This window comes from Engraulis encrasicolus, chromosome 6 (genome assembly GCF_034702125.1).
Source record: "Engraulis encrasicolus isolate BLACKSEA-1 chromosome 6, IST_EnEncr_1.0, whole genome shotgun sequence".
Taxonomy (NCBI): Eukaryota; Metazoa; Chordata; class Actinopteri; order Clupeiformes; family Engraulidae; genus Engraulis; species Engraulis encrasicolus.
In genome coordinates this window covers 21,182,578-21,206,815 of record NC_085862.1, presented here as the reverse complement: position 1 = coordinate 21,206,815, position 24,238 = coordinate 21,182,578, and the positions used below count along the sequence as shown (strand labels likewise).

Here is a 24,238-nt window from a genome sequence, read left to right as displayed (position 1 = left end):
TCAAAGTTCCTTAGGGGCCAAGCCCAACCCCTGAAAAACAACCCCACATCATAATTCCTCATCCACAAAATTTCACACTCTGCTCAATGCAGTCCACTCCACGGCACAATTTACCGTTCTCCTGGCAACCTCCAAGCCCAGACTCGTCCATTTGATTTCCAGATGGAAAGGCGTGATTCCTCATTCCTCACATGTCTCTCCACTCGAGTCCAGTGGTGGCGTGCTTTACACCACAAAAGTTCATAAAGCTTCACTCAACAAGTTTTTCTTCTTTTGAGAGTGCTGACCAAAATATTGTAAAACTGAAAAATGAGAAAAGGTTGCACCATGCATAGGTTCTTTATTATTACACAGTGCTTTACACCACTGCATCCATCGCTTTGCATTGCACTTGGTGATGAACAGTTGTATTCAAATGTATTCAATCCCCCAATGCTGTTAAGGCGTTTAGAGAATTCAATGCATATTTGTGTTCATAATGACCAAATGAGCCAAATGCAGCTAAAATTACAAACATATTTTTTCAAAAGTAGGATAACATTTTTGTGATTCAATAGCACTGAAAATGACTTCCTTGTTTTTAGCTCCTCATCTTTCCTATCTATTTTTGATTGCACTACTATGTACAGTATACTTCATCTACAAAATCAGTCTTTTTCAGTATGACAGAGAGAATGCATGCTGAAGACAGACAAAGTACTTTTTCTCCCTCTTTTAATGTGCATACACACAATTATGATACATCTGACACAATTATTCAACCCCTTGAAGATTATCACCCTTTAGGACAGAGGATCAACCAAATATTTTCGATTTGGTATTGAAATGACCAGTAGATGTGAACAGAACAATTAAGAGCTGATTTAAAAGGTCTGTGATGCTCAGCTCCTACACTGTCACTAGTATCTGGAACAGTCACTTGTAACATGATGAAGTATAGGTCAAAGAAGTCAAAAGAAAAGGTCATTTTGTCATCATAGGTTATGGGTACTAAAGGGTATATATGGATTAGGGTGCATCAGTTGCCCCCTATGAAAAGATATCGCCTTGGCCCTATAGTAAAAATGTTCTACACCCAGTAAAAACACACTGTGTAAAATATTTTGAAATTTGGATGAAGTCTACCGGGGCCACGAGCCCCATGAAAATAGAAAATAATGGTGATAGTCTGAATCTTGGAATAGAAATGGACATTTTGCTGCATAAAGCTACCCAATAAAAAACATATTGTCTCAGCTCTGTGATAAAAATGTTCTATGCACAGTAAAATCACTCTGTGTAAAATATTTTGAAATTTGGATGAAGTCTACCGGGGCCACCGGCCCCATGAAAATAGAAAATAATGGTGACAGTCAAAATCTTGGATAGAAACAGGGCTGGACTGGCCATCTGGCATGGCGGGCATTTCCCGGTGAGCCCCGCACCCTCATGGGCCCCCCCCCCTTTTTTTTACATTACTGAAAATAGGGGCCCATGAGGGTGCGGGGCCCACCGATGAGTCAGTTCTCCGGCACCAATAATCTCCTTAAATCCAAAGGTGCCCGGGCCCTATTTATCGCCCAGTCCAGCCCTGAATAGAAATGGACATTTTGCTGCATAAAGCTACCCAATAAAAACATATTGCCTCAGCTGTGTGATAAAAAAATGTTCTATGCACAGTAAAATCACTCTGTGGAAAATGTGTTGAAATTTAGATTAATTCTACTGGGTCCACCAGGCCCATGAAAATACAAAACAATGCTGATAGTGATGGGCAACCTGGATTCCAAAGTCCAGTGCCACATGTTCCAAATATAGCCAATATAATGAACCAGCTGACCCACTGCCAGTATCAAGCAAGAGATTGCGAAGTTGTATGACTTTTGTGTGCTTCACCTGTGGGCCTAGGATTGTACAGGTAGCTGTTAATACCTGATGGAGCATCTGTACTAAAGCTGTGAATGCTCCTTGGAATGACTTGTGTTTTTTTTAAGAAATCCCTGCAGTAGTTCAATATAGTACATACAATAAAACTGTATGTGATGTTGGAAAGAGTGGCTTCCCAAAACCTGTACTTAAGTGGCTTCTAGGTATGTCATGGGTATCACCAGGTCCAGAGTCCATTGCCAAGGGCCTCTCAGGTAAGTTATGGTACTCATCTGATGGAGTAAAGTGAAATACTACCACAGGCGATGGGACAAAGAAGTAATGGCACTCTTCAATACAGTTGTATTGACTGCTTTGTAGCCTAGGCATTCCAAGGAACATTCACAGCTTTGGTACAGATGTTCCTCCATGAATTGTAGGCCCACAGGTGAAACACACAAATATAACAGTATCAAGCAAGAGATTGCAAAGCTGCATGACTGACTAGCAGTGGTCCAAGGCAGCAAGGAATTGATATTGTGTTGCAAAAGAGCAAATTTGCCTAAATATAGCAGTTCGACCATCAGTCTGTCCTGAGACTGAAGTCTGTGTAAGTGGATCGACTGAATACACAACCTGCTTAGATATTCCTTCTGTTTGTGCTCCCAATACAGGTGATCTCACTAATTACCTCATCAACCTGGCTTAAGTGGTAATTAGGCTCAGCTGGTTCATTATATTGGCTGGGGCAAATGTGTCACGCGGTTTGTCCACCTCTGTTTTAAGACAATGGCAAACCTAGATTCAAAAGCCACAATCCAGTGCCACAGATTTCAAATTACCTGGCTTTACCTGTCCAATTGCCCTAACTGGAAAGGTAAAACTAGGTATGTCATTTGGAATATGTGGCACTGGACTTCAGCTTTGGAATCCAGGTTGCCCATCACCATCACCATTATTTTGTATTTTTCATGGGCCTGGTGGACCCGGTAGAATTCATCTAAATTTCAACATATTTTACACAGAGTGATTTTACTGTGCATAGAACATTTTTATCACAGAGCTGAGACAATATGTTTTTTATTGGGTAGCTTTATGCAGCAAAATGTCCATTTCTATTCCAAGATTCTGACTATCACCATTATTTTCTATTTTCATGGGGCTGGTGGCCCCGGTAGACTTCATCCAAATTTCAAAATATTTTACACAGTGTGTTTTTACTGGGTGTAGAACATTTTTACTATAGGGCCAAGGCAATATCTTTTCATAGGGGGCATCTGATGCACCCTAATATGGATACATTTTAAATCCTTAGGTGACTGCTTGACAAGAAGGTAGTTGGTTTCAGCTCACACCAAAAGGCACACACTGCAATATGAAGGCCTCCATGAAGGATGAAGAATGAAGGGTTGGAACATTCTACAAAGGCCATCATAATCACCTGACTTATTGTGCGTTCATGTGGTCTCGTAATTATCGTAAATACCAAATGCCGACATTCGAAGCACACATGAACGCCACCGCTTCTGGTATTTACCACTGGACAGTGGACAACTCGTAGAAAGTTTTGATAAACGAGTTTACGAGATGATGACGTACACAACAGTTGGCTCTACTCTCACCATGGCAACCGCTAAGTTGAAATACTCAAAAACCGGCATTCAGTATGTTCAGACAGTCGTCACGGTAAATGACAGTGTCAGAAAATATTCAGCATTTTTACCTTTTGACTTCCTAATTCATTTGCTTGCTGTAGCTGATGAAAAACAGTCTATAATCGTTTTATTTAAAAAACTGACCCGAGTCTCACTCTGGTCCGCCATTTTGAATTTGTAAACAACATCAAAAAAGCACATGAATGCAACGCACTTGTAAATACCACTTCGCAACTAGATAACATCTACTTCGGAAGACCACATGAAAGCACCATTAAACCAAATGTAAAATCTGTGGTGCGACCAGAAGAAGACAGATGCTGCACACACAGTCCCATAAAGTGAAGGACATGGATCCATTTGCTCACACAGAATGGGCCAAGATAGCTGCCTATGGATCAGTGGAAGATACTTCATGCCAAAGGATGTGTAGTAAGTACTAAGGATGCATGTGACTAAGGAGTTTAAACCATTTTGAGAATGCTGTAAACAAAGAAAGTCCATTTGTTAGGATATCACCAGAGATATTGTTGCAATTTAAGTTGCATTTGTCTAGTTTACAACTCCTTAATTGATCTGATGGTCTTGATTACAGTTCCAGAAAGACAAACAATGTAAAAATGGCTAAAACTCATTTCACTTAATTTCAGAAGGGGTTGAATAATTTTGAACAGCACTGTAGGCTAAGACTTGGACCTGCGTGCTGTACTTGGGCCAATCTGAAGGTCACGTGGAGCTCTGTGGCAATTGACTGTGCAGAAAGTCGGCCACCTGTTTGCACCTTGTGCCTCAGCATCATGATCATTTGGATGGGTGAGTGAATACTTTCAGTAATATAGTGTATGTAGGCTACTGTATTTCATTCTTTTTTCTAAATGTAAATGTATAATGTACAGTATGCATGTTCATTCTTTGATGACATTAGAAAAAAAGAGGTATCGCACACCAATAAAGTCTTTCTTGAGGTGCTGGCTTCCTGAGCATACAAATGTTAAAGAAAATGAAAAGAATGCCGCACACTCTGCTCCATGTTTTATTGGTGAAGTGACGTTTCGGCCGTCTGGCCTTCTTCAAACTTCAAGTTTGAAGACGGCCAGACGGCCGAAACGTCACTTCACCAATAAACGATGGAGCAGGGTGTGCGGCATTCTTTTCATTTTCTTTAACAATTCTTTGATGACAACCATCATCCAATATTTGGAAGGAAACGTGAATAATGCATGCAGCTGCATTATTCTACAGGACTAGCAAGGGTTCTTGTGGATTCTCTCATGACAGTCAAGTTTCACTGATTAACTCAACAACTTTGTTGCCATGGTTTGAACTTAATAAACTTTCGGTGATATTTGATAGTGAATAGCTGTGAAATTTAAATAGCTTGCCTCCGCGTTCTTGCTTTCAAAAGTGTTTAACTACCTTCTCATGCAGTCATACACTGTGGGGTGACATCAGTCGCTGCTTTCCCAATATAAAGGTTATCACAATAAACTCCACATCCCCCATCTAACTACAGTCAAAGGCGCCCAGCATTTGAAGAGACTGAGAAATGGGAAGCGCCACAAAACGAGGACAACTCTGCTCTTATCTCGGAGGAGTGGTTGACATGGGTCACAGAACAATCAGGATCTCTGTCCGTAGCCTACAGGATGTTTAGTTACACCAGCTGCTGCCGAGTGAAAGCCAGGGAAATTGGTAGTGACCCCAAATAACAGCCCATGAGGCAGATGTGATTGGCAGCTGAAGGCCAACACTGACAGCATGAAAAGGAGCTTCTTCCCCCAAGCCATCATACAGCTAAACTCTGTGATAAAGCTTCTATTTACGTGTAAGGATACTTCCATTACTGCAGACATCCATCCGGCCTGTTCCACTGCACAAACAGTGTAAATGTTTTTTTTTTTTTTTTTTAAACCAAAATGCTTTACATCTTCCAGAATTCTGTCACAACAATGTCTCTTATTTACAGTGCACAGTGTCCATTTTCCAAGGCGTGTGTCCATGGAAATGTATTTTTAAAGGTTGATTGACAAACTGATAATGTCATTAATTATCCACTGCTCAAAAGAGGGGTACAACAAAACAACTCAATGCCACAGCAGCTCAATCAGCTTGTTCAACGAATTGTGAATCCATTTTACTGGTAGAGTGGCTAGCCAATTATAAGTCTACACAACCCTGTTCAAATGCCAGGTTTTCATGATGTAAATAATTGACAAAAAAAAATCACAACTTTGCCCACCTGTACTACAACATACAGCTCCAGGCCTTTTTATTAGAATACCATGAAAAAGTTGATTTATTTCCATAATTCCATCAATAATGTTAAACTGTCATGGATTGTAGATTCATGGCCCAGTTTTTTAACTATTCCAATCATTAAATTGTTTATTTTTACACATTTTGGTCTTCCAGCTAAAAAAAAACATGAATTGGGGAATTCACACCATTAGAATATTGTAATAAAATCACAATTTTCTTCATCAAAATTTGTTGCACATCAGTGCACATCAGATCAGTTGAACTTTGGTACTTTCTACACAACATGCAATGTTCAATACTTGGTTAGGACTCTCTCTGTCTTAATATTATTAATAATAACGGCCATGATGCGTTTAACATTGAAGTCAATGGCAGAAACAGTGCATGGGAGTAATGGAAGGCCAGATATCTTTGATGCTTTGCCGTCAGCTGTTTTTGTATAGTGTCCCACACTTCACTCTTCAATATACCCTGTAGATTTCCATGCCACGTTTTGGCGCTAACTCACCAGTTTAATTCTAAATAACCAGAAATGAAACCCCATTGAAAATGAATGGGGTTTTATTTCTGTTGAGTTAGAATTAAACTGGTGAGTTAACACCAAAACGTGGCATGGAAATCTACAGGGTATATTGAAGAGTGAAGTGTGGGGCACCAGGTCAACAAACAAGAACAGCTGACAGCAAAGCATCAAGAATATCTGGCCTTCCATAACTCCCATGCACTGTTTTTGCCTTTGACTTCAATGTTAAACACATCATGGCCATTATGAAGACAGAGAATGTCCTAACCAAGTATTGACCATTGCATGTTATGTAGAAAGTACCAAATTTCAACTGATTTAATGTGACCCGAATTTTGATGAAGAAAAATGTGATTTTATAACAATATTAATGCGAATTCCCCAATTCATGGTTTTTTTTGAGCTGGAAGGCCAATGTATATAAAAAGAAAAAAAATAATGATTGGAATAGTTAAAAAACTGGGCCATGAATCTACAATCCATGACTGTTTAACAGTATTGATGGAATTATGGAAATAAATCAACTTTTTCATGGTATTCTAATAAAAAGGCCTGGAGCTGTACGATGCAATTGAAAAGAAGAATAGACATAAAAGCTTTAAGGGGAAGAAATAGCAAAAAGTTGCTGTGCGTATGGTCATTGTGCTAAAAGCTTCGGCCTCCTGTTAAAATGTATTCAGAACCTCAATAGGCTCATGCCTAAATCGGCAAATGTCTCCTTCAGCTGTGGGTGATCTGAAGTGGGCTTTGCACAGGAGATGTCCTCGCAAACTGTCAGATTTGGAGCGGTTTTGCAAAGAGGAGTGGGCAAATGTTGTATCAAGTGGCCAAATATTGTATCAATATGTGCCACGCTGAATCTCATGGAATGCAGTGTTCAATGTTCATGCTGGCGGCTGAGAGCAGAGCGCACAAAGTTTTACATCCCATCGCTGTTGTTGAGCTTATGCTGCTGCAGACACTCGTCATCAGATGGCTATTTTTGAGCTGTGTGCTTGCCTGACTTCCTGTCAGCTTATGCCAGCCCACCCCAAAACACCATTAGATAGGCCTATTCATGAATCCTTAGAAAGAAATGAATGAGTGCCCTATGCAGGCACTATAGGCGACGATAGTGTTACGGCCAGTGGTGTAGTCTACTTTTTTATGGTGGGTAGGCCTATATATTTGAGCATTTTTTGAAGTGGGTATACTATATTTGTACAGTATTTGTGCTATTCAAAACAATGGATCAATCCATTTTAAGTGGGTAGGCCTATACTGAAATCCCTGAAATTTAGAAGTGGGTAGGCTATACTCCGTATACCCGCGTTCTACGTAGACTACACAACTTACGGCCTAGTAGCCTACCGCGCATCACTGTTGGCTCCGTGTGCACTCTTCTGAATCCAATGGTTATCGCCACTCACATTGCGTAAGCAGACACATGCATATTACTAGCCTTGTACAAAAAATTATGTCCCCACAATGTGTTATGTGTAAACTTATAAAAAAGATTTTTTTAGTTAAATTAATGTTCCTCCAATCCTAGTTTTGCACGTTGTTAGACTTGCCACCATCGTAATGAACAAATATGATGAAATGTGATTAAATCTGGTGTCTCCGTGGTATGATTGTGTTCCACAATTGAATGCTTAATGACTAAGCATTCAACTGCAACCCTGTTCAGCATGTCAGGGTTCACTTGACAATCCAACAGGTGCAACAGGTACAGTCCTTCACATGGATCCTTCTCGCTGGGCGCTGTTCGTAGTGCGCAAAGGACTGACGGGCATTGCCTAAGCAAGCAGCATTTGGGTTTCAGTTACGCGTTTTGTGCTACGCATCGGAGTGCCGCACCGAATCATAAGGAATACCTGGGTTTGGATGTCGATTGAGTTGGCTACCTATTTCACATCATACGGTCTTCAGGTTAGGTGGAACCTCTGCGTACTCTAAATATTTAGACATTTTGGTGCACATCAACGGCACATTTTCAAAATGTCTCTGAACGAACCAATTCCGCACGAACCGAATGGAGTGTCATCTGAGCGGTGGGGTGAGAATCCAACTTAAGAGGATTGATATGATCATCTGTCAGTAAACACCTTTTACCTCGATGACCACGATGGGATCACATGAACCGGACTACAACGCAAGCTGGAACTTGACTTCAGGCTACCCTACAGCGGACGGAAGCGAAAATGCTGCTGCGCTCTCGGGATCCGTTTTGGTGATATTGGCTATCTTAATGATAACTCTAATAGTTGTTGTCGTGGGTGGAAATGCGCTTGTTATTCTGGCATTCATAGTGGACAAAAGTCTGCGAAATCAAAGCAATTACTTCTTCTTGAACTTGGCAATCTCTGATTTTCTTGTAGGTGAGTAAAATTCGCTTCTGGATCAGTTGCCAATGATTAAGAACATTGACTCTTCTACGATGTGTATTAATGTATAGACAATTTAAGCTTATAAATGCAACAGTTGTGGAACATGTTGACCTACATCACAAAGATTATGAATATAAAAAATAAAGGGAACCATTTTGGTGGCTCACAATTCTTTAGTTACCTACAGTATGTGCTGCATTACAAAACCCGTTGTTTCCCTTTGTTAACCCCACCACAGTAATCTGCTCCCTGTCAGTGAATAATTATCTTGAGGCTCAAATTCAGTCATAAAATCAAGTTTCAGACAGGCAATGCTAGATGAAAATTCTTTGATGATGAATAATGTGAGGGTGTTGAACATATCTCAACATTTGAAGAAGTCTCTGGCATGGTGCCACTAAGGGTGCTTAAGCAGTTCTTCAAATCCCTGCATAGTTCCATGGTGTTTTCCCATATTTTCAGGACTTACGTCAGCAAGTCAACATCATAAAGATATCATTCTGTATTCTATCATAAAGATATCTTGCCTTGACGGTTCCTTGAAACACTGTCTAAAGGATTCCTCTATGGCATTGCCATGAAGCAGCAGTAGCCTACTGTCCCCATATTCTTAGAGTGTATACTGCACAAGTGACAGTCGTGTGAGTGTCGAGATCATTACATGATTGTTAGGGGTGCATTTCCTCGGCTGACAGCTCAGGCTGTAACCAGGACAGGAACAGAGGTGTGTGTGTGTGTGTGTGTGTGTGTGTGTGTGTGTGAGTGTGAGTGTGAGTGTGTGTGTGTGTGTGTGTGTGTGTGTGTGTGTGTGTGTGTGTGTGTGTGTGTGTGTGTGTGTGTGTGAGAGAGAGAGAGAGAGAGTGTGTGTGTGACTCTGCAATGTGCCTCTTCAGTCATAATAGACTGAATTGTCATCAGCTGTAAGCAGCAGCAGCAGCAGTGTGGCTGCTCTGTTGGAGATAATGGGATTTCTCCCATGCTCAGTGGATGCATTGATTTCGATTGTTGGGTTGGTGTCTCATGCTTTATGATGATTTGTTTGAGGGCAACACCTGAAACGCCTCAATCTTAAAGCCATTTTGTGCATTTTGTTCATCCCTGGTGGCATAGGGAGAGTCATGCTCTGGTCCTGACTGGCTTAACCACAATGCATTATGCAGATCCCCAGGGACAGGAAGGTTGTCTGAGGAACTCTCCATATTCGCAATGAAGTCTCTCCATTTTTCCAACCTGTCTCTCTGTCTCATGTCAGATCTCGTGTCAGACAGACAGGCAGTCTGAAAAACTCTCTCATTGAAGTCTCAGATTTTTTCTCACCTGTCTGTCTGTCTGTCTCTTGTCTGCCTGCCTGTCTATCTGCCTACCATATAGCCTAATCCATACTAGGAATCTTTGGTTCCCACAACCTTTTACGGAATACAAGTCTTTGGTTCCGTTTTGGTCCTGGTTACGCTCCCCGTGGGTTATTGATTCTGTCTAGATTGTCACTTGGTTGGTGGTCTATCTGAGTGTCTATCTATCTGCCTTGTCTTGTCTGCTTGTCTGTCTCTCATTTCATAACCTTTCCCTTTCTCTTTCTCAGGTGCTTTCTGCATACTGACTGCATATATATTGTCTGTCTGTCTGTCTGTCTGTCTGTCTGTCTATCTGTCTTGTCTGCCTGCCTGGCTCCCATAATAGCCCTTCTCTTTCTCAGGTGCTTTCTGCATACTGACTGCATACATATATTGTCTGTCTGTCTGTCTGTCTATCTGTCTTGTCTGCCTGCCTGGCTCCCATAATAACCCTTCTCTTTCTCAGGTGCTTTCTGCATACCTATCTACATCCCCTACATCCTGACGGGCCAGTGGATGCTGGGCCGCGGCCTGTGTAAGCTGTGGCTGGTGATCGATTACCTGCTGTGCACTGCCTCGGTCTTCAATATCGTCCTCATCAGCTACGATCGCTTCCTGTCTGTCACCAGAGCTGTGAGTGATGGTCAAGTAATTAAGCTGTCTAGCTTTCCCTCTTTCTCTCTCCTTCTTTCTCTGCCCCTCTTTCTCTTTCTCTGCCTCTTTCTCTGCCTCTCTCTCTCTCTCTCTCTCTTTCTCACTCACTCACTCACTCACTCACTCACTCACTCACTCACTCACTCACTCACTCACTCACTCACTCACACACACACACACACACACACACACACACACACACACACACACACACACACACACACACACACACACACACACACACACACACACACACACACACACCTATAGACCCCTTTACTGTTTGACTGTTTGTACACAGATGTGACGTAATCGCACTGCGCTCGCATTGTTGAAGCAGAATCCACCATTTGAACATAAAAAAGCCAGGTGTTTTCCCGAGATAAGAAAATGGACGGTCACTATAACTTAAGAAATGAAGTGGGCGCCACAAACACGAGTATTCCTGATGATGTCCTCGGTACGTTTAATTGCTTCTAACCACAAACATCTTTATGCTTCTGGGACAGCCTCTTCTCTCTCGGAATAGCGCAACACATGTAGGTTTAGGATCTCTATTTTTTTACAACCATACACACTTCATGGTGGTATGTCTTCTCCCTTCAGGGTCTGCGTGTGTGTGTGTGTGTGTGTGTGTGTGTGTGTGTGTGTGTGTGTGTGTGTGTGTGCGTGCGTGTGTGCGTGCGTGCGTGTGTGTGTTTGAGCCAACAAAGTGTGCGCAGTCAGAGACAACATAACTTTGAAAGGGGTCAATTGCACAAACTAAGGAGCAGTTTTAGGTGCCAGTGTTAAGGATTGAATTTAGTTATCATGGGGAACAATGGAGACAATGAGGAACCAAAACGTGTGCTTTTATCAATGAACTTCTCGGCACCAGACACAGACAGACAGACAACACAACAATATCAGTGTGATGTGGCCTAGATAAGCTCAGCAGTACAATCCACTCATATTACCAGCTGCTGGGTTGTCAGCATGCCCACGGTCAATACAACAGGAAATCACCGCCACCACATGTTCCTTGCTGTGTGTGTGTGTGTGTGTGTGTGTGTGTGTGTGTGTGTGTGTGTGTGTGTGTGTGTGTGTGTGCGTGTGCGTGTGTGTGCGTTAGTCTGTTATTCAAGTATTTTTGTCAATAGAGTCAGGCTGTTGCAGAGGTGGGAGCGCTATTTGATGCACTCCACAGATCAAATGCCTTTGTGACCATGAGGGAGGGCAGTGAGGTTTTCTCACGTCTTGAGATGACCTTTTATACACCACAGGAGACAGTGCTGATGGCGTGTCAAAATCAATAGAGTGGTTCACTAAGATAAAATTTTCAATTTCGGCTAAAAGTGGTGAGGATGAATGTTAAATGCTTGAAACATCCTGAAGTCCTGAAGTAACCAACACTGTAAATCACTTTTGATTACAAGTTTACATACCGGTACTTCCTATACAATACAGTAGTAGAGTATATGGTATTACATGATTCAAGATAATACTATAGTCCGTAGGAGACCTATCAGATCCAAGCAGTCCCAACTCCCCACACACATTACATAGAAATGTTGGAAAACACTCAATAAATACCACTTACTGTATCAAGCATACTATCAGATCTAGAGATTAGTCCATGGCTCCAAGAATGACTCACTTCACCCTCGCCTTGACACTTTTATTGCAAGAGCTGACATATGTAAACACACCCAGACTAAATATCACAGATATAAGTGTAACCCCACTACACCACTACTATAATGGGTTACAAGAATTATAAGTATTATTCTACAGGAGGGAGTTAGAAGGAGGGGAACGGGAGAGGAAATCTCCTTGGGCCTAGAGACTATAGGTTCGCTACTGGAGAAGCAAATGATCTAACAGACAACAGTCGATATACAAGAAAACAATTACAGTATTTATTAATCAATAAGGAGGGGGTTAAGTTCAAGTATTCAGCTTGTAGCTGTATTAAAGTACCCAAAACAATAAAATAATAAATAGTGAAAATAAATAAATAAAATCAGAGCTCTGTAAAATAATAAAATGGCCAATGTCCATGAAGATTAAAAAGGGAAACTTGGATTGTCCGTGGAAGGGAAAATAAATAAAATAAAAGGAGGGAAATAGTCCGAGGGAGTGTCGAGTGTATTTGTATCAATGTATGTGACGCTTATCTGGGGAAAGGCAGGGGGTCCAGTCTTCAAGGGTTTGGTCGCGGGTCAGGGACGTCGTTCACGGGGTAGGCTCGCCATCAGGTTCAGGGTTCGATCAGGGTTCAGGGTTCAAAGCGTACTTAAAAAAAAAACCAATCTGCATACAGCAGTGATAAAAATCAATAATCAATCTTCGTCATACAATAACTGATGCTTATGGCAACATCATATGGGCCGCAGCTAACACGAGCCCATTCTAGAAACCATCCAACAATTCCTTGCTGGTCGCGAGGATTTCATTTCAACGTCCGTTTACAGTAACTGATTCATTACATGAAAAGATACAAAAATACAACAAAATACAACAAAATATATCGCCACAAGAGACTTAGGGGTTCATATCTCTCGAATTGCCTTTGAATATCACAGTCAATTACTAGGGATACAGCAAAGTTATAATACAAATCTTATCAACATTACTGTACTTTTATCGTCTTCTCCTATTCACAAAATAATAGAAGTGCTACTTACAGTTATCTTCCTAAATAATACAATACGATATCAGTATCTTATAAATATGGAAACAACGTGTCATTCATTACATAACAGTCTAAAAGCTCCGATTGGTTTTTATAAATGGCTACATGTTATTAGCGAAATGCTAATAACAACTCACCGGAGTTTCGCAGTTGAAATCAAAAGTCTTCAAATCCAAAAATAGAGAAAAGGTCAGAAGAGAAAAGTTGATTGCGGTAGATAGTAAAAGAAATGTGGGAAATTGAAAGAAGGTGAAAGTGTGAAAGATGAAAGATCAATTCATGAAAGTTCAGAGAATCAAAAAGCGTGGAGGTCTCAGTCAAGAATCAAGAGAAGTGAAAGTCGTTAACCCTTTGAGGAGTACCATCACAAATATGTGATTAGAATTTTGCCCAAATTTTGAGTTCTCATCATGATGTCATAATGTCTTTGCGAGATTTTTAACACAGACGTCTATAGGAGCTGTAGAGTGTTCCAGTAAAATTCTAGAAGAACCTCTAGAAATTCCTTACTCCTCAAAGGGATAAACAAAGTGGTCGCCTAGCAACGGGCCGACCGCGAGCTGCACAGCTGGAGCAGCTCTATGTCTATGTCTGCGTGTGTGTTGTGCACTGTTGTGTATGCATGCTGTGTGTGTATGCTGTGTGTCTGGTAACAAACCAGAGGTGGGTTACATAAGTATTACAGAACAAATAATGATTTTATTCTTTAAACACTGTTCAGCCAATACTAGTGTACAATATAACATGCATAGTTGTGTAGATGTGAATTGAAAACATGACTATCACTAAGGAATAAAAAGCTGGTTGAGAGAGAGAGAGACAGAGTGAGATGCTGTGATAAAAAAATAGGTCTCCAACTGAGCTCCTGTTGTTTGGTTGTTGTACATTACTGAACCCCCCCCCTACATGGTGGACTTTTAGTATCCCTCCTGACAATATAGAGAATAACAAGGTCTTTGTCCCTGTAAAACAATCCTTTGTAGATAGGATATCATTACATCTAATGATAGTAACTTTGATACCGTAGTGTACTGAAGAGTCAAAGGCAGAAATAAAGAGTCGGGTTTTATAAAAGTGATGCACATGATTTCAGAGACCAAAGGCTTCCATGTCTGACTGTATTCATCCACAGCCCCACAGTGCTGGGTGCCAAGGGAGTGATACCAAGGCTTCTCAGGTCTTCTAACTACAGAAGGAAAAACTAGCACAGGCTTGTTGTCCATATAATAGTCGAATGCCCAGGGTATAGTACCTGGTTCTGTTAGGGTGTCACAAAGCAGCCAGTATACACACAAGCGAAATACATCTCATATAATTAACACAAATGCAGGCTGTAATTAAATAATTTAACTAACAATAAATATTTCCCTTTAATGCAAATGCAAATTCCTTTTGCCAAATTATACAAGCAATGGAAAAAGCACAGCAGCAGTTTAGCAAGATAAATACTGTATATCTCATAATAGCCATGGGTAGAGGCATGGCGACGAATCCAGGGGGGAATAGTTGTCATTTTCCAAGTGTAGTAGGGGGGAATAGTTGTCATTTTCCAAGTCTCAGGTATCTCACTGAAGCTAGACTTCTGACATTGTGGCACAGGCAGAGAGACACTCCTCCCAGACGGTTGCATTGGAAACGACTTTTGTAACATTCATTATATGAGGTGGAGTTTTTTACAGCTATACCTTGAGCTCATTTAAAATGAGTCACAGTCTGCGTCAGTCACATAAACCTTCGACTTTGTACCAGTAAACAAGGACAACCTTTCTCATCATTTGAATTGATTGATCTATCTATGTAATTACGAGCATAATTTGGGCTGTTCTTGGGTTATAGTAAATGTAAGTTTGTATAATAACATTTCTATTACTGCTATGTTAGATACATAGATAGATATCCTTTACTGTCCCCAAAGGGACATTCGTTTTCACCACCATCATAACTTGTCACAGCCAACACGAAGACACTAGTTTTATCTGTATTTTTATTGAACTTGCGGAAGTAATAAAAAGTGAGGCCACAATTGTCAAAAAATAGGTCACAGGTGAAAAGTAGATGTACTAAGACGTAACCAGATGCATCAAGTCAAGTCAATTTTATTTATAAAGCACTTTAAAATACAACAGATGTAGCTGTCCAAAGTCCTGGACAAGTAAGAGGACTTGAAAGAATCTTTCAACCTTAGAACACATAGATAGACATACTTGAGGACACAGGACAAAGACCACTCGACAAAAAAGAGAAATAGTCACAATCAGTAAGGTCTAAAAACTGAGCATCATATAGAAAAAAAGGGGATAGGTTAGCTAGGGCAGAGCAAGGGACAGTTTCATAAAGACACATTTTAAAAAGCCAAGGGAATAATCAACGTTTAGAAAGGAGAAATAGAAAAAATAAAATGAAAATAAATAAGCAAATAACTAGGTACATATATATAAATCATACAGTGTTAAAAGCTAATGCATAAAAGTGAGTTCTAAGGTGTTTTAAAAGCAGCTAAGGAGGGGGACAGGCGGATAGAGTGGCAGGTCATTCCAGAGTTTAGAGCCCATCACTGCAAAAGCTCTGTCTCCTCTGGTTTTCAGCCTGGAGGGTGGCACAATGAGTAGCGATTGTTCTAAAGACCTGAGGGACCTGGAGGGGGTGTTTACTTTTAGTAGGTCATAGTGGTGTGGATCGGCACTGCCCTCACGATCCGATTCGATCACGATTCTGGAGGTAGCGATTCGATTCGATTCTATGCGATCCGATCCGATCCGATTTAATTCTACAATGCATTGCAATGCATTACATTTTTACTGAAAGCAAAGCAAATGTTAAATCAGTCATGATGAGGCAATACAAGTAGTCAGATAGTGAGCAACAATTTATTGGCTGTTTTCTGTATCAGTCTGTATCAGTCTTGCAATGTTTTGAGGTGCTTTTATTTAATTTAACATTCATTTGCTCCCAAAATATCCATGGAAGTAATTGAAACTTTAAAAAATTGCCGGATTGATTCTGGAACTTGCCGGATCGATTCTGGAACTTGCCGGATCGATTCTGGATCGTCCATGCCCCGCTTTGGATTGTATCGCCGAATCGATCATTGTTGACACCACTAGTAGGTTAGATAAATAAGATGGTGCCAGGCCAGGAAGAGCTTTAAAAAACATTAAAATAATCTTAAAATCTACTCTGTAGCGCAGGGGTGGGGAACCTATATCTCGAGGGCCGTCTGCCGTTTTATCCGGCCCCTGATATAATTTTAATGTTATTCAGCTTCACATGAAATATGACATATTTTGTAAAGGAATCTTAGAAAATGCATTTGCAATACAATTAAGTTATATTCCAGGAACCTAGAGAAGGTGGTGTTTATTGAAAAGGTGGCTGCCTTCAATATCAGCGTAAAGTGAAGGGGAAAATCCTGGTTTGTGTTCATAATACGGCCCTCGGAGGACTTTTACGCCCCTCGGATGGATTTGGAGTGGCCCTTCGAATGAAAAAGGTTCCCCACCCCTGCGTGTAGCGTATGGGGAGCCAGTGAAGAGCAGCAAGTACAGGCGTAATGTGCTCCCGCCTTCGAGTTTTGGTAAAGAGGCGGGCAGCAGCATTTTGCACAAGTTGCAGGCGAGAGATAGAGGAAGAACTAAGGCCAGCCTATAAGGCATGGCAGTAGTCGAGGCGTGACGAAATAAAAGCATGGATGACTCTTTCAAAGTTTTTAAAAGGTAAAGAGGATTTGGCCTTGGATACTACTCGTAAATGATAAAAGCTAGACTTAACAACCATATTGATTTGTTTGTCCATGCTAAAAAAATTAATCTAAAAACACCCCAAGGTTTTTTGCTTTTTTGGTTTTTTGAGTCTTTTACATAGAGGGGGCCTAAATCCTTTGGAGGGCAGAGGTAGTACTAGGCCGAAGGACAAGGACCTCAGTTTTGCTTTTGCTAAAGCTTAAAAAATGAAGGCCATCCATGCTTTGATGTCCTCAAGGCAGTCAAGTAATTGATTGAAGGCATTCGACTCACAATATTTAAGGGGCATATACAGTATCTGTGTGACATCAGCATAACAATGAAAAGAGACGTTATATTTTCGAAGGATAGCAAATCAAGGGAGAAGAGAGAAGATCTATTTGCCAGATAAGATTTAAACCAATCAAGGGCAGTGCCTTTGATACCAACAGAGTTTTCGAGGCGGGAAATTAAAATTTTGTGATCGACAGTGTCAAATGCAGCAGTGAGGTCCAGTAAAATTAAAATGACATTGTCACCAGAGTCAGCTGATTCTGTGTGATGGAGGGCTTTAAAGCCAGACTGGAGAGGTTTTAAATATGCCATGGGAGTCTAAAAGCGATTGCACCTGCTGAAGTACAAATTTTTTCCAGGACCTTGGATAGGAAAGGAAGCTTAGAGATAGGTCTGTAGTTGGAACCATGTTCACTGACACTGAAGGGAGTCAGTAGGCAGTGCGATCTTGGATACCTATGATGCAGCCTCAGTGTAAAACATGTGCATTTATCGTCTGTAGCCTTTGCATATGGGCCTGCCGGTGGACCTGTTCAGTGGTTGCTGGAAAGACTCAACTACTTCATAACAACTGTGCCATGGCATTACAGAGAGGCTTCAGTAACAGATGAAGACTTGATCATCACAATTTTGGTGACAGTAAGGTTATAACAAAGGCTCTGCGCAAAGGGGTTACGAGGGCAGAGTAGGCCTACTTCCAACTTACACCCACATCCCGGCGTGTTTTTACGTCTTACCGCATTTGTTTTCCTGTAATGCATTGTGTTTGTTGGCTGCTATGTCAACAGCAGCTGTTGCATTTCACATTAGATTTTACATTCGCATTCACTCACACATTTCACATGCACCACAGATGCCAGCGGATACATCACAAGTCATGTAATTGGTGCTTGAGTGTATGTCTAATTAATTGCACAAGATAAAGATAACAGTGGCAACAACCCAAATCTGACACAATCACATCACAACAAAGTGTTGAGCAAATCACTAAACAACACTCCCACTCTAAACCATAGAAAATGCTTAACAAACAGCTTTCACACTATGACAGACAAACATTGAATTGGATTGCAGGATTTGCAGGACCTGCCCGATTGTAATTGATGACACATGCCACGTGCTGCACTTGCACAACTAACTCAGTGGTTCCTTAACAGTGGATCAAGACCCCTTTGGGGGAGGGGGGTGTCATAAATTGGTTAGTGACAGTATTCACGTGTGTGATTAATAGATGTATTTGTGCTCCCTGTGAATTTCTAGCAATATTGGCAAAGTAAAATGTTCATGTGAAATCTAGCAAAAATAACAGAAATCAATTTGCCCAACTTACTAACTTAGTGAAAAGTGTCTTGTTCTTTTTCTTTTTAAAACAACAATGCAAATGGCTCATTCAGAATTTGTATTGCCAGACTCTTGGTATCCAGCCACATCATGCATTACAGTAGTTGATTATTGAATGTGTGTGCAATATGGTGAACTAGTCAACCTTTTAAATTCATTTTTATGTTCAAATGTTTCTCACATTGTGAGCTCCACCGTCCATTTTTGCAGAGGTGTTAAACATCTGGTTGAGAGATTAAAGCCCTGCCACAGTTTCCATCCCACACAGGACTTTGCTGAGTAGCTGATCATCAGGTCTTTACCACTTACAGTATTATGAACAGCAGATACAGAGCTGGTTGGATCAAATTTGTGGCAGAGATTTTACTCCCGAACCGGATACTTGACAACTGTTTCTGCATTTTTGTGTCTGTCCATGTCCACTACCGACCTCAGCAGGGAATGAGCAACCAGCACACATTAGTTGAATATTTCCACTCATTCACAATGTCCTCAGAATTACATAACACCTTGTTCTGTACGGTATAGTGTGAACAATATGGTGAACTAGTGAACCTTTTGGAATCATTCTCTCCCAATGTATTATGCTGCTTTGTTCTTCCTTAATGTTGTCTGTCTACCTGCCTGGTCCACCTGCCTGGTCCATATCTATCCACCCCACCCTTCCCTTGTCTTACTGTATTGATTGACTGTAGAGATATGGAGGTTCCTTTTAGGAAAACCTCTTTTAGCCTTAAAGGATAGTTCCGGCGTAAAATGAAAGTTTCACCATCGCTTTCCCATGCCACATAATGTATCTAATGATGAGCCATTCCGGGCAATGCCGCGCCGTTATGGAGTTAGCTTATTTTAAGCTTTTTGGTGAAAAACGCAGCCAACGCATCACGGCGGGGCCAATTCTAAACCTATTCTTTTCTGATGTTTCCCCGCTATAAACAACTTCAAAAACGCTACACACTTCATCACAAAGGTCTCGTCAATCAAACCGAGGCACAGAGAATGTCATCGAACCACACAATCTTTCACTGGCCAGTGTTTTCAGAGGTGTCTCACTGTTGCAACTCTCTGACCCGGATGCAGGCTACTCAATCAGGTGGCTAGGTAGGCTAAACATGGTCCGCGGTTCGCACCGGCTACGACCGTAAAATGAAAAGCTGGAACCCCGACCGTTTTCACCGACTGCCACTGTCTAAACCAGCCATATTACGGGAATGGCTAATAGCATTAGAAGTGGACGAAACTGTCATAAAAACCCGGAGGGATCGCTACTACCGTGTGTGGAGGGAGCATTTCGAGGATGATGGATGATGGCTACAAGAAGAGTAAGGGAGATGGAACACCTAAACGAAACCGTCTAAAGAGGAATGCTGTGTCAAAAAGGCGCATGGCTGGAGGTATGTTTGAAGAGAGAGAAACATGTGTAAATGTGTCTGGCTCATGAATCTTGACAGTCTGTGAATCTGTTTGCAACACCGCGCGTCTTTGCCAGCAAGCACTCTGTTTTGGGAAGGCATAGCCTACAGGTACAGTAAATGTAGCCCACTACAGGAGATAAATACACTGTCAAAACAAACTAGCGCGGGATGGCAAGTGAAATTGTGCGACCTGAGGCATTCGATGTGGTTGATGTCAAGCATGCTAGAGTAGTTTCAGTGAAGTAGACTCTAATGACCAGGGCGCGCGAGGTCAGATGGACCATTACGCAACGGAGGAGGGCTGGAGGTGTCGTACTAGAAGTACTCTTACAGATGTAAGTACACCACCAGTGGTGTGTTATTACAAAGCTGAATCCATGTTAGGCTATATTATACCGTGTTGCAATTACTTTGTAAGAGTAGTCTGCCTACCTGTACTCTCCATGCAACTCTTCAAATCTGCTGCCTGCACACACGGTAGTAGCGATCCCTCCGGGTTTTTACGCCAGTTTCGTCCACTTCTAATGCTATTAGCCATTCCCGTAATATGGCTGGTTTAGACAGTGGCAGTCGGTGAAAACGGTCGGGGTTCCAGCTTTTCATTTTACGGTCGCAGCCGGTGCGAACCGCGGACCATGTTTAGCCTACCTAGCCACCTGATTGAGTAGCCTGCATCCGGGTCAGAGAGTTGCAACAGTGAGACACCTCTGAAAACACTGGCCAGTGAAAGATTGTGTGGTCCGATGACATTCTCTGTGCCTCGGTTTGATTGACGAGACCTTTGTGATGAAGTGTGTAGCGTTTTTGAAGTTGTTTATAGCGGGGACACATCAGAAAAGAATAGGTTTAGAATTGGCCCCGCCGTGATGCGTTGGCTGCGTTTTTCACCAAAAAGCTTAAAATTAGCTAACTCCATAACGGCGCGGCATTGCCCGGAATGGCTCATCATTAGATACATTATGTGGCATGGGAAAGCGATGGTGAAACTTTCATTTTACGCCGGAACTATCCTTTAATGCACTATGCATTAAAGGTGGTGCATTATGGAACACAACACCAATGGAGAATGTCCCCCTTTAGTTACCTTCAAGAGCCAAATTAAACTGTGGCTCAGAGCCCTACAAAGATGTGCGCTCCTCTAGTTCACACCCGCACGCAAACACACACAGCATTAATTCCCAGTCATGGGGTCTATACTACAAAGCTGGTTCAGGATAAGTTAAGGTTAAAGTGATACTGTCCCATTTTTGGAAATAAGCTTATTTTACACCTTCCCTTGAGTTAAATAAGTTTTACCGTTCTCCTGTAGTTTCAATCGTTCTCGCGGTATGGCAGTGCAAATTTTACCTCCATTCTAGCAGTAAACATTGAGTCCTATGAAACCAGCTCGCGGCTAACTGGTCTCATGGGACTCAATGTTAACTGTTAGCTTGGAGGTAAAATTTGCACTGTCATAACTAGAAAACAGTTGAAACTACAGGAGAACGGTAAAACCCTATTATTTAACTCAAGGGAAGGTGTAAAATAAGCTTTTTTTTCCAAAAATGGGACAGTATCACTTTAAGTTAAGAGGTAAATCATCATATAGAAGAGCCTGGGGTCCTCATTTTATTTAGAAAAGCTTGTATTAGATGATTTACCTCTTAACTTAACCTTAACATATCCTGAACCAGCTTTGTAGTATAGGCCCCTGTTATTAACATGTGTATTGCCTTTGTATTAGTAGCTTTTCTTTCTTTCTTTTACTAACAGTGTTTTTTGTATAAAAGAATATGTATATGCTTTTCATTTCTCTGCTTGTAAACATCTCACCTGCCTATTTTGAAATTAGGGAGTGAGCTATAATCTGGCACATTTAGGCCTACTTTAATTTTATATTTCAGGACATTGCACATTGATAAACATACATACAGTATATGTAAAATAGTGTGCATATAGTGTACATTATGTAAAGTAGACCAACAGGGGGTACTTTGTATCCCAAATACAGTCTATTTCACAAATAAAGTTCACCATCATCATTTTTTTTGTTCATTTTTTGTTCAAATGTTTCTATACTCTGATCCCCAGACAGTCTCCATTTTTTTTGTGCGTTCCTCCCCTCCTCCAGGTGCGCTACCGAGCGCAGCAGGGGATGACCAACCAGGCGGTGGGCAAGATGCTGCTGGTCTGGCTGCTGGCCTTCCTGCTCTACGGACCCGCCATCGTCTTCTGGGAGTGGCTGGTGGGCAAGAGCATCGTTCCCGCCGACCAGTGTTTCGCAGAGTTCTATTGCACCTGGTACTTCCTGCTCAGCGCGTCCACCTTCGAGTTCTTCTCGCCGCTGGTGTCTGTGGCCTTCTTCAACTTTAGCATCTACCTGAACATCCGCCGGCGGGAGAGACTGAGGGGCATCCAGAAGGCCAGAGGTGGAGTACATACTCAAAAATGACACAATGTACAAATGTATTTTTGAACATAAGACTTAATTTGGGAGGGTTGTTGCTATCTTATGAGTGACTTTTGAAGTCAATTAATTAATTGAGATCAAGTTATTAGCTGTTGTTCCAACAGCATGGATAGGCAACAAAACTTATTGGAATATTTTTCTTCTTTCTCTCTCAAGCATATTGAATGACAGTTGCGTATGATTTTTTTTTTTTTTTCTCAGACCTCACTGAGCTTTTTTTCCCCCTTACAAACTATGAATCAAGCGAAAGGGAGTTTTTCCTCACCCCTGATGCCACCAGGGGCCGCACCTGAGCGCCCAATCTCTGTGTGACTATCTATGACTTATGATAGGCCCAGCCACTATGGACCTTACGCATCTAAGAATCCTGGTCCTAACCTACGTTGACCTTATGACTCTACAATCTCTGTCTATCTCTTCTTCCTCTGCCTTCCTGCTATTTCTGCCTCTCCTCTATACCTCTCCTTTTAAATCCATCTCTAACAATGTTTTTTTCCCATTTGTTAAGCACTTTGAGTTACATGCCTTGTATGACACAGTACTATACAAATACAATTATTATTATTATTATTATGATAAATACTATTGATTACAAATACTATTGATATTGATATAAACAGTATATTGATATTGATCTATCTTCAAGAGTTAAAATAACACTGGTGTATTCACTGTGTAGTGGGTGAGCTGGCTGAAGAGCAGCGCAGCGGCTGGAGGGATTCTGCCGGTGGGGCGTCGGCGGCGGCCGTGTTCTTCATCAAAACACGCAAGGTGTCGTCTAGCGAGCCGGCGGCCGTATCCGCGGTGATCGAGGACGAGGAGGAGCTGTCTCCGTCTTCCAGTGGCGAGCCGTGCAGCAACCAGTCGGCCAACTTCTCCATGGATCGAGCAGCCAAGGGCCGCAGGAGCATCATGGGGGGATGGACCACATGCCGCGCCTTGTCCACCCGCCTCAGCTCAACCGTGGGGCCCTCGCGGGGCGGCGGGGGCCAGTCACGGCTGTCGCGGGACAAGAAGATCGCCAAGTCACTGGCGGTGATCGTGTGTGTGTTCGCTGTGTGCTGGGCGCCGTACACGCTGCTGATGATCATCCGTGCGGCCTGCAGCGGCGCCTGTGTGGACCACCACTGGTACGAGGTGACCTTCTGGCTACTGTGGCTCAACTCCGCCATTAACCCTTTCCTCTACCCGCTCTGCCACAGCAGCTTCCGACGGGCCTTCGCCAAGATCCTCTGCCCCAAGCGCCAGTCTGTCCAGCCGCACGCCGTCATCCACACCAGCCAGTGACATGGATGTGCTGGGATTTGCATTTGTCAGTGTGACGCACACACTCTTGCACGCACACACACCACCACCCTGGCACATAGTGTATGTGGTGAAATTCAGTCGCTGCTTTTTCAACCCATCACATGTGAGCAGGAGGAGGGGGTGAGCAGGAGGAGCGGGAGAGTTGCAGGTGCCTGGGCCCAGGACCCTCCCGTATTGGCGAGGGGGGCCCTAGCTTGACCTTGCCAGGTCGTATGGGAGGCCCTATCAGTGTTTTACCCTGGGGCCCTGTATGCGTTTGTTCCCCCACTGCCAAGAGTACCTCAGTCACAATGGAGGATAGGGGATGGAGGAGAGCACTGGTTATTTAACTCCACCCACCCCTCTTGGCGTCTTCAGGCCGACTGAGAAACGTGCCGGTGCCCGTTCCCACACCTAATC

At 42.2% G+C, this 24,238-nt stretch overlaps 1 protein-coding gene across 1 annotated transcript; it reads left to right on the top strand.

Moving 5' to 3' along the window:
• Nucleotides 1-8,389: 8,389 nt before the first annotated feature.
• Nucleotides 8,390-23,888, top strand: LOC134450558 (histamine H3 receptor). The gene is made up of 4 exons (XM_063200396.1): nt 8,390-8,642; nt 10,452-10,618; nt 22,193-22,490; nt 23,211-23,888. The coding sequence occupies exons 1-4, from the start codon at nt 8,390-8,392 to the stop codon at nt 23,816-23,818; spliced, it is 1,326 nt and encodes a 441-aa protein (XP_063056466.1). The 3' UTR covers nt 23,819-23,888.
• The last annotated feature ends 350 nt before the right edge of the window (nt 23,889-24,238 follow it).

Coding starts and splice junctions, on each gene's coding strand:
- LOC134450558 (XM_063200396.1), top strand. CDS start 8,390: ATGGGATCACATGAACCGGACTACAACGCAAGCTGGAACTTGACTTCA. Junction 8,643..10,451: donor AATCTCTGATTTTCTTGTAG/GTGAGTAAAATT, acceptor TCTCTTTCTCAG/GTGCTTTCTGCATACCTATC. Junction 10,619..22,192: donor TCCTGTCTGTCACCAGAGCT/GTGAGTGATGGT, acceptor CCCCTCCTCCAG/GTGCGCTACCGAGCGCAGCA.